Source organism: Setaria viridis, chromosome 5 (assembly GCF_005286985.2).
Source record: "Setaria viridis chromosome 5, Setaria_viridis_v4.0, whole genome shotgun sequence".
Taxonomy (NCBI): domain Eukaryota; kingdom Viridiplantae; phylum Streptophyta; class Magnoliopsida; order Poales; family Poaceae; genus Setaria; species Setaria viridis.
This window is the reverse complement of record NC_048267.2, coordinates 40,111,841-40,121,136: the sequence shown is the minus strand read 5'-3', so window position 1 is coordinate 40,121,136 and position 9,296 is coordinate 40,111,841. Positions and strand designations below refer to the sequence as shown.

The 9,296-nt window shown below is 47.6% G+C and overlaps 2 protein-coding genes across 5 annotated transcripts; one reads left to right on the top strand and one right to left on the bottom strand.

Annotated features, from left to right (window-relative positions):
* The first annotated feature begins 716 nt into the window (after positions 1 to 716).
* On the top strand, positions 717 to 3,642 carry LOC117856102 (uncharacterized). 4 transcript variants are annotated; one of them, XM_034738535.2, is made up of 3 exons: positions 717 to 1,084; positions 1,474 to 1,492; positions 2,574 to 3,642. In XM_034738535.2, the coding sequence occupies exons 2-3, from the start codon at positions 1,478 to 1,480 to the stop codon at positions 3,426 to 3,428; spliced, it is 870 nt and encodes a 289-aa protein (XP_034594426.1). In that variant the 5' UTR covers positions 717 to 1,084; positions 1,474 to 1,477; the 3' UTR covers positions 3,429 to 3,642. The 4 variants fall into 4 exon arrangements, with proteins under 4 accessions (XP_034594426.1, XP_034594429.1, XP_034594427.1 ...); XM_034738538.2 differs by having other exon boundaries at positions 1,474 to 1,568; XM_034738536.2 differs by having other exon boundaries at positions 1,474 to 2,354.
* On the bottom strand, positions 3,429 to 7,953 carry LOC117856101 (putative respiratory burst oxidase homolog protein H). The gene is made up of 14 exons (XM_034738534.2): positions 7,411 to 7,953; positions 6,707 to 6,869; positions 6,586 to 6,634; positions 6,385 to 6,498; positions 5,489 to 6,295; positions 5,289 to 5,384; positions 5,100 to 5,215; positions 4,912 to 5,014; positions 4,718 to 4,806; positions 4,462 to 4,612; positions 4,228 to 4,374; positions 4,005 to 4,133; positions 3,844 to 3,922; positions 3,429 to 3,761 (listed from the first exon to the last, which is right to left on the bottom strand). The coding sequence occupies exons 1-14, from the start codon at positions 7,802 to 7,804 to the stop codon at positions 3,652 to 3,654; spliced, it is 2,547 nt and encodes an 848-aa protein (XP_034594425.1). The 5' UTR covers positions 7,805 to 7,953; the 3' UTR covers positions 3,429 to 3,651.
* Between the last annotated feature and the right edge of the window lie 1,343 nt (positions 7,954 to 9,296).

Here is a 9,296-nt window from a genome sequence, read left to right as displayed (position 1 = left end):
GGTAAATGAGCTGACTTGAGCTGCTAACGACGTGAGCTGAGGTAGATTTTTTTCTTATTTTATTAACAAGCCAAGCCGAGTCGGCTTGTAAGTCTAGCCGTGAACCACTAAGAAAATACGTATTTGCCGGAAGACATTGAGGGCTAGTTAAGCAAGGTGTTGACTGTGGCTAAAACAGCTCTAGCTGTGACCTCTCTGGTGGAGCCAAAGTCATTTTGAAAACCATTTGATAGAATGATCTTTCCTATTTTTTGTTTATAGATATAAAATATTAAATGTCCAATATGCCCTTACATATTTTACATGTTTGTACAGACGAGTTTTAATTTTTTTCTTAATCTATAATTCAATTTTATATGTAATAAAAAGATTAGTAAATAGATCGATGAATGTATTATATAACTCTTTGTTTACTTGTTTTCATTTACGTATGATACTTTTTATGTTTTTTCTTTTTCCACCATAATTTTTTCTTTTTTCACACTCCATTCTATTTACGTATGATATCTGCCCCAACTTGACTCCAACTGGCTGAATTATAGTTATTAGGACCGATCGGACCGGTCGATGTTCGACCGGTAAAAGTAAAAGACCGTCGTCCATGCAATCGGACCGATAAAACCGTAACAGCCGACAAACCGGGCGGTTCTGTACGAACCGGGCGGCTTTTGCTCCCTCTCCAGATTTACTCAGGTCTCTCCCATGTTGGCCCAACCAAAGGCCCGGGCGTCCAGCCCAAGCACCCTTCGGCTCCTAAAGTCCGCTCCGCTCCGCTCAGGTGCCGCAGAAAAGCGACGCCGCCGCCGCAGCAGTCCGTCTTCTCCAACCCCGACCGGCCGAGCCGCCCTCCCCATCCTCCCTAGCGCCCGCGTGCGCCTCGCAGCTGAAGCCCCTCCTCCCCGCGCCTGGACTCAGGCTTTTGTTTCCCAGCGGCCAATTTTCCCTTTCCTTTGCCTTTCTCCGCTCCACCCAACCCTCTCGGCCTTATTTCCTAGCGGCGACGACAAGGCGAGCAGCCACTGCCAGGTCTTTTGTCGGTCGACCATCTGGCCTTCGTCGGGCGCCGGCGACGAACATCAGACAGGTACGCCCACCTATTCCCTTCCCTTCCTGCGGTGCGGAATCGAATCCCCAAACCCTGATGTATGCTATTTATATTTGGATCTGACCATGTATTCTTCAAAACTTCGAATTTTTTTCAAGCAATTATCGGATGTACATGTGTACACCCATGTCCTAAACTGGGTCCGCCCCTGCATCCGTCTCCAATATGAATTGAATGGACAGTTGTTTTAAACTGAAGATCTCAACTGAACTTAAGCCCTGTTGTGTTCTGTTAGCAGTAGCCTGTCTAAGCTCTACCTCTTTTCGTCGAAAATACCTATAGTCCTAATCTGCCATTGACATGTTCTCTTGCTAGTAAAATAATTTGTTGACCCAGTTTCCTCTGAACTTAATGTTTCCTTTGGTCAGGAACATGGACTGTAAAATGGTATCGCCATCGAGATTTGAGAAATGGTGGTTGATGTGAATACTTGTCTTCAGACCCATGGGGAACCATAGGACTTGTATAATTTTTCTGTAGTCCTACTCCTGAATCCTATTAGTAGTAGTACTAGTACTTCAGCAGCTTAACTATGCATACTTTCATCATGAGATTTATTTCACATTTGGGTATCTGATTGAAAAAAATCCAGGGAACAAATGGAGATATTGTGTCCAATTTAACCTATTGTTTTGTATTCTTTCCATGAAAAATTATTTTTTGTTAGATTGGAAAATGCACAGAGATGCAGGTTCAACCCAGCATCTACTTGTGTGTTCAATATGGGGATCATTTGGTAGTTTCGCTGAAATTTCTAACCTAGTTTTTGTCTGACCCAACTTGAAAAAGATAGTCATGTCCTGAGCAGACTTAGATAGCTGGATTATAATTATTATCCGAGTTGGAAGGTTTAGAAGTTGGTTGGGGGTACTAACAGTTAGTCTGTGCCCATTAGTTTTCACCCTTCCCCCAAACAAAACCATATGGAAAAAATAGTGATGCCACTTATGGCAGCCATTTTGTCTGGAAGGCCTAATATAAAGTAATAAACAATCTCAATTGAGTTTAATCTTGAAACTGTAATGGCAAAGTTAAAGCTGATGTACTTATCATTGTTATGTTTTAGATTGTCATTTGATTCATTGCAAGTTGATTCCTAAACGAGAAGCACAACTGGAAAATCACCAGTTTAAGCATGAGCTACTGGTTGCAATCCCTACTACAATGCTTATATGGGTGGCTTGACAGAGGAAAGTGCTAGTGTTAGTTGAGGGTAACAGGTGTCCAGTGCCATGTTGAAACTCAGTTGGTAATAATATTTCTTTTCTGTGAAGTACAGTACTTCCTAGGTGTTTGCAAATACCTTTTATGTGTCTTGTGTCCACATCCCTGAGTCAGCTAAGTCCTGCATAATATTATAGCTGTGAACTGTGAGTTCCTTGGTTCATTGCTGCCGGCCCTGTGACCTCTTGCTTAATGCCAGCATATATCAACTTGTTTTCTGATTTTTTTCATATGTTTTTTATAGAGTACCATGAAAGGGGCTGATGGCAAAGAGTCAGAAGCTGCATCTGTCATCAAAGTTGCCAGAGAGCCTGCCATCATTATCAATGGTGTTCCAGACTTGCCCCCTGATTGCACTGCTGGTTCTCAACCTGAGGTAAAAAATGATGCAGAATCTCAAGTTGATCCTCGTTTTGGTGAGTGGCTAGAAGGGAGGAAAGTGAGGAAGCTTTTCGGAGACACGTATTACGTTGGGAAAGTAGCCAAGTATGACAGTGAAAGCAACTGGTACAATGTCATCTATGATGATGGAGACCAGGAAGATCTTGAATGGTGTGAACTCGAGGAGATCCTGCTACCGTTGGACATAACTGTTCCACTAAAAACACTTGTTATGGACAAATTCAAAGTTCAGGGATCAGTTCCTAAGGTGGGTAGACCAAAGAAAGTTTATGCTACAATGGATGGTAATACGAAGAAAACACCAAATGTTGGAGTAGAAGGCCAAGGCCAACAATCGGACAATGATGCAATGAGTGGTCAGTTAGTGGCTGTCACAGCAGGAGGAAATGCTCAAGCATGCTTGCTGGCTTGTAATCAACCTAGAAAGAGGGGCAGGCCTCGAAAAGATGGATCTTTATCTGCTAATAATCCACCTAAAAAAAGAGGCAGGCCTCCGAAGAACAGAAATGCTTCTGGAAATTCTCAGAGCGCAGAAAACATTCCGGATTCTCTGGCTCTTGTGCCAGTGCAAGACAATGCGCAAGAATCTTCCAGGCAACAGAATAGCACCCTTATGCGCAATACAATGACAGCTCGGGCAGAAAAACTTAAAAGAGAAAGTTTGCGTGTCCAAGGCACATCATCAGGAACTCAGTAGTTCTAGGAAACAAGTAGTTTCGCTTCTCCAATATAGAAATCTGTGAGCATTTCAGAATCTATGTATGATGCTTACATCTAGCTTTCAACCCATATTTTGTACAACCTGGCGTACAACAAAACTTGTAAAGCTAAGTCTGCTATACCAATCCTATTGTAATCCTTCCTATACAAGTATGTTTGCATTTTGCAATCTGTTTGAAATTCTTCTGGTACATATGGTCTTAGAAGTTTTCCTTGTGGAAATGGAACCTAGTCGTTGTTGTCTGGCTGAATTCTTTTGAAAGTTCCTTGAGTTGTTTTGTGAGCGTTGGAGATCCGCAGTAGAAAACGCCTGAAAGTTTTAAGAATACATTAGCGGTCGCACTTAGAAGTTGAATTATATTGTGACAAGATAATCCGTTAAAGTAGCTCACCGATGCGAGAGTTCCTGTGGGCATTGGCCAAATCAGAGAATACTTTTCTCCAATTTGGTCTTGCAAAATGTGTCCGAATCTGCAACAGAGGAATCGGATAAACAAAAACAATATGTGAAATCATTTGCAGATTGAACAAAGCGAGAAGATGGAGAGAATACCCTGCTGCCAGAGACGATGTCCACGCCATTTTTTGCATGCTGAAGTGATTGGACCATGGCAATCAGAGCTGACCTTGCGTCGCCTTCTTCATAGACGCTGGTTAGGTAATTGTGCATCTCTATAACATTCTGCAGTTGCCAGATTTTCTATTAATTTCTGTTTCTGCGGATGGAAGGATGGTACGGGAAGATGCAGTTCAGGGAAATAAGAGTGAGACGGTACGCTGTGGTCGCTTTCAGCAACATCATTCATGACTCCTTTGAACCATTCGAAGGATCCTTGCTCCCTGGTAACCCAGTAAAAGTAAGCTCTTCCTGGGCCATTGTTCTTGAAGCTGCCTATCTCAGAGCCGTGGATGCTCTCTACCTCCTGTTGAGATCGAATTAATATAGTTATCAACTATCCTTGAGTTTTATAGCATTAGAAGTAATAATTTGCATGAAAAGAGAAATTTACTTCGTTGGATTTTAGGTTGTTCAACATATCCTTCAGTATGCTGATGAAAGGAGTTGCTCCAATTCCAAGACCGATAAGCAAAAGAATATCATATTTCTTGTAATTCTGTGCTGGTGCTCCATAAGGCCCATCAATGTAGACCCTAGGAAACCTAAGGCAACACAAAAATGCTGATCAAGTTAGGAAATGTTTGCAAGTGTCAATGACATCTCAAAACCAATAAAGATTAGAATATGAAAAATATGAAGCCAAGCACCTGGTGTCCTCTATCTGGGCATCTGCCACAACTGTAGTTTCAAGTCTTGTGAGGGTGGCCTTCTTGGAAGTTACTTGTGCCTCACAAGCCTGTACGATTCCGAAGTTGTTCATTTTCGATAATCCACGTTATTCTTTAATAATTCTTAAATAAAAGATATTTCTACTCTTGCAGTTGTGTTTCCTCAAACTGACCTTTCCAAAATGGTTTCGAAGTTCAGATGTCCAGTCACCAAGCGTACGGATATGTACGCTCAAGTAGTCATCACCTGGTGCAGAAGTAATAGAGAAAGGGTGCCTGCAAGTGAAAACCAGAGAACTGTAAGCAAGAATCTCAGATAAATACTTCTTGGACATGCTCGTAACAGTTGCTGAAATGATACCATTCGAAAGGCGAGACATCTGGGCATTTTACAAATAGGTACATTCCACTCTTGTACTTGAAGCCTGGTGGCTTCTTCATGTGAATAGAGAGCACATTTCCCGGATAAATTGATGCCTGCATATACATCGCCGCATTCAATTACCAGTTCATTCAGAATGAACCAAATCATGTTAATTCAGTAGCTTACCTTCAGAATGCTCACGCGATAGTTGTTCTCACGGACTTTTCTGATAGTTCTTTCACAGGCATAGAAGAGGACAGGGACAATCAGGTACATCCATGTCTGAATGAACAATTGAGATCATGAACAGGTCATTTCACTGTTCCCAAGATTGAATTGAATGGAAAAAAAGAGTAACAAGTTAAAGGAAGGTGTGTGAGGATTACCGTCTTCTTGTACCACTCCCTGGTGAGGAATATGAAGTAGGAGTGCACCACCAGCAGGATATACGCGAGGACCAGCAGGTGGTGGGCGTACCAGAAGGCATTGAAACCGGCAAGGTGGTGCAGGGGCGACGGCAGCTTCACCACGCTCCGCCTGAAGGAGTGCGTTGCCAGCGTGAAGGAGAAGGACATTATGATGATCATGAGGATGCCGGTGACCCCCGGTATGCTCTGAAGCAGGTCCGAGTACGTTGGCTGCTTGTAGTGAAAGTTCGACCCCAAGGTGGCCATGAACTTGTCCGTTGGGTAGCTGGTCAGCCTCGGGAAGTCGCAGGTGACGTGCGCGAGCGTGTGGATCGCCGTGGCAATAGCAATCGACAGCGCCATGATCTTGTGGAAGTTGATGTTGTCGTCGAAGGGTATGACATGGTTGAGCGCGGTGGACCTGAGCGTCGTCAATGTGTTCCGGCAGACGGGTAGCAGGATGAGCGCCATGTTGAGCTTGAGGGTCTCGGCAGCACCCTTGGCGACACAGACGCAGTAGCCCATCACCTGGAACGAGGTCCGGCGCTTGTACTGCTCGAACTTGAACACGAACAGGGCGAGGTTGACGACCAGCCACAGCGTGACGAGCCATATCCGCTTCCAGTTCTCGTGGATGAAGTCCGCCGTCTTGGATAGGTGCCGCTTCAGCGGGCTCCGGTACCGCGATGGGATCATCGTGCGCGCCAGGCTCGACGTCGTGCGCTTCAGCTTCTCCGGCGCCTGCGCGCTCACCATGCCACGGAGCAGCGTCTCCAGCTGCCAAATCTGCATTGTCGAAGCACGCCGTGAGCATACCAGATCATTATTAGTCCCTCTTGGTGGGAAATAAAACAATGTGTCTGTGCGGACACGACCTCGATGTAGCCACGGTCGTCTGGGTCGAGCTCCTCCATGATCAGTGACGCGTAGGTCGCCGCGTGCCCCTTCAACTTGGCCAGCTTGTTCGCTGACGCACTGAGTATAATAACCTACCGGAAAAAAGTAAAAAAAATAATTCGTTGAAATTTCATCTTTAAATGTCTGATAATCCAGCTCAGTGAATCCCTCTTGTTCACCTCTTTGACTTCGTCTTCCGTGAGCATCCCATCACCGTTCTTGTCGCACCTGTATCAGCAGGGTTCGCTCCGTCAGTTTATGAAAAAATTTCATTGGCGCGGGAAGGCGGTGGACCTTTACATGTCAAAGAAAATGCGCAGCCGCGAGTCGAAGTTCTGGTCGGTCATCTCCTCCCAGAACTCCTTGAGTTGCTCCTTGGTGATGCCGTCCTCTGGCTCCACGTTCCGCCGCCGCGCCAGAGAGACGAACAGCTCCCCGGCAAACTCCTTGGAGTCCCCCATGCCTTTGAGAAGGAGATGAGTCAGTAAACCACGGATCATCCATCGATCACAGGCACCAGCGAAGATGAACACTGATACTCAGAAACGATTTTACTGCTACTATTGCATCGCCTACTTCAACTTTCTCACTGATCAAAGCATGGGGTAGAATTATGGTGGTGGCTGCGTGCTAGGATCTCGTTTGTTCAAGTTTATTACTGTTCAAGGACCATTCTGGATAAAATTCGTCAGTGACTCTTGGGGAGAAAGTGGATCTCAGTTAGGTAGGCTTGTCCTGCCAACTCTTTCGGAGAAACAGGCACAGTTCATGGTATCATCAAAGAGCTGTTTCAAGCACAAAAATGATTCTAAATAAACAAAACAAATTCACAAAACACAAGATTCCGATGCATATTCATTGCTGTTATACCACGGCCCTTGTAGTTTTTATCGGGGATTGATTGTTTGGAGTTTATTTGCACTCTGGAGCGCACCAACCACTCAGCCAGCGCATGCCCAACCCAACCGACAAAAGTGGCCAACTCGATCGGAAGTACTACTCACCGATGCACTTGCCAAAGCTCTCCTTCTGGAGTCGCCCGCTGCCCTTTGTCATCTCGTCGAAGCGGCGCTCGACGGCCTTCCACCCCTCCTTCCCGCCGGAGGTCTTGTCGAGGAACCGGAGGCCGCGGAGCCCCATCTGGGCGCTGGACTGCATCCGCGTCATCCGGCCCGGGCGCATCCCGGCCACTCCCTCGGGCACCTTCATCGACACCCTCGACGCGAACTGCCGCACCCCCGACGCCAGCCGCGACGGCTGCTTCATGAGCCCGCGCGCGAACCCGCCCGGCGGCGGCGGGAGCCTCCCCGTCCCCGCCCCCGGCGACTGCGCCCTGCCGCCCCCGTCGACGGCGATGCCATCCAGCGGTGGCGACCGCCGGTCCCCGTACCCCGCCATGCCCGCGCCACCGACCAGCCGACCGCAATGCCGCTCGCCGCCGGCCGGCTCGCTCTCAGCTGAGGAGGAGGAAGACAGCTGGGCCCACCCGCGCGGGTGAGGGGTGGCCGGGTGGGGATGGCAAGAGGAGGAAGGGGACAGAGATGGCGGGTAACATGCGCGTCCCTTCCCAGTTATAGCCGTTGAGGCGCCGCGCTGCCACAGCGATCGACCTGACGACGGCGCGCGAGCCGTCGGATGCGGGATCCGCGGCCCGCGTGGCTCACCCCACCCCTCCGCGAGATATCAGGTCGGCGAGACGTGGGCACCGCGCCACCGTGTCGCGCGAGTTTCTCCTTGCTTCTCGCACGGGCAAGGCCGTGCCCGTGCAAGCGTGGGCGTCCGCGCTCCGTCGGATGAGGAACGTGTGGAGAGAGATGGGAAGGGGGCGTTAGGTAGGCGGGGAGAGAAACGTGGCGCCTGCTCCTTTGGAGGTGGGACGGCGGTGCACGGTGCTTGGAGGAGTCTGACGGTGTGGGCCCGGGAAGAAAGTGGGGGCCTGTTGGTGCTTGTCGTGTGCGCAGGCTGGTCTCAGGCTTTGCCCGCTGGCAGCTGGGCCCCGGATGGTGGAGGACAAAAGCTATAGGCGTATCAGTGTCCAATTTATTTAATTTTTGTTAAAGGACTAGGGTATTATTGTCTTATTGATGAAGATGAACCCTCAACTCTCAACTGTTTGGTTTATAAATCATTAGTTCCAGACGCAGGACATTGCATGGTTTTAGCGTTGGAGCCACGTTTCAGTGACACCGTGCACGTACATGCCAAATTGTCAACCTCTCATGTAAGAGAGTGTATACACAGCGTGGTTCCGTGCAGCGTGATCTGCACTTAATTTTTTTTTCTAAACCGCAGGCGCTCACATACACATATGCACTCGACTCTACGACCACATGCATGCAACCCTACCCTATGAGCACCTCCGAAAGATTGGGCTGGCAAATTCTCGAGATTGATGAAGTCACCAGTGACGTCTGACTATCAACGGGTACATCACCTACCACCCACTGAAAGAATAGCGCCTATTAAATCTTGGAATAAATTCAGAAAAATACAAACACCAGTATCGAGTCGAGGACTTGAACCCTAGTGGTATGATGGACAGATTCCACCACAAAGAATCTTACCAGCTGAGCTACGCTCCGTTCGCTGATCTGCACTTAATTAATCATGAGTTATGACAAACAAACAAGGCGCCCCTACCCCAAAAAAAACATGTGCCAAGACCCCCGCCATGCACATCGCACACTGATGTCAATTTATGCTTGTCGCGTACGACGAAGGCCAGACCTTGCAAAAATGGTTTTTGCCAAATGTTCGATCTCTTCCTCATTTCGGAGCAACAAAATGGAAAACGTGCAATGTATCGTAGTAGAGGCTGGAGCCACACGATCGCCGGCTAGCTTCTTGAATCCAAACAAGTTTATCCTCCGGCCGGATATGTGCTGATGTT

Bases quoted from the DNA above. Each gene is read 5' to 3' on its own strand.
- LOC117856101 (XM_034738534.2), bottom strand. From the start codon at position 7,804: ATGGCGGGGTACGGGGACCGGCGGTCGCCACCGCTGGATGGCATCGCC. The intron at 5,015-5,099 runs GTATCATTTCAG...TTTCACTTGCAG, and splicing joins GATGTCTCGCCTTTCGAATG to GCACCCTTTCTCTATTACTT. The intron at 3,762-3,843 runs GTGAGCTACTTT...TAAAACTTTCAG, and splicing joins CCACAGGAACTCTCGCATCG to GCGTTTTCTACTGCGGATCT.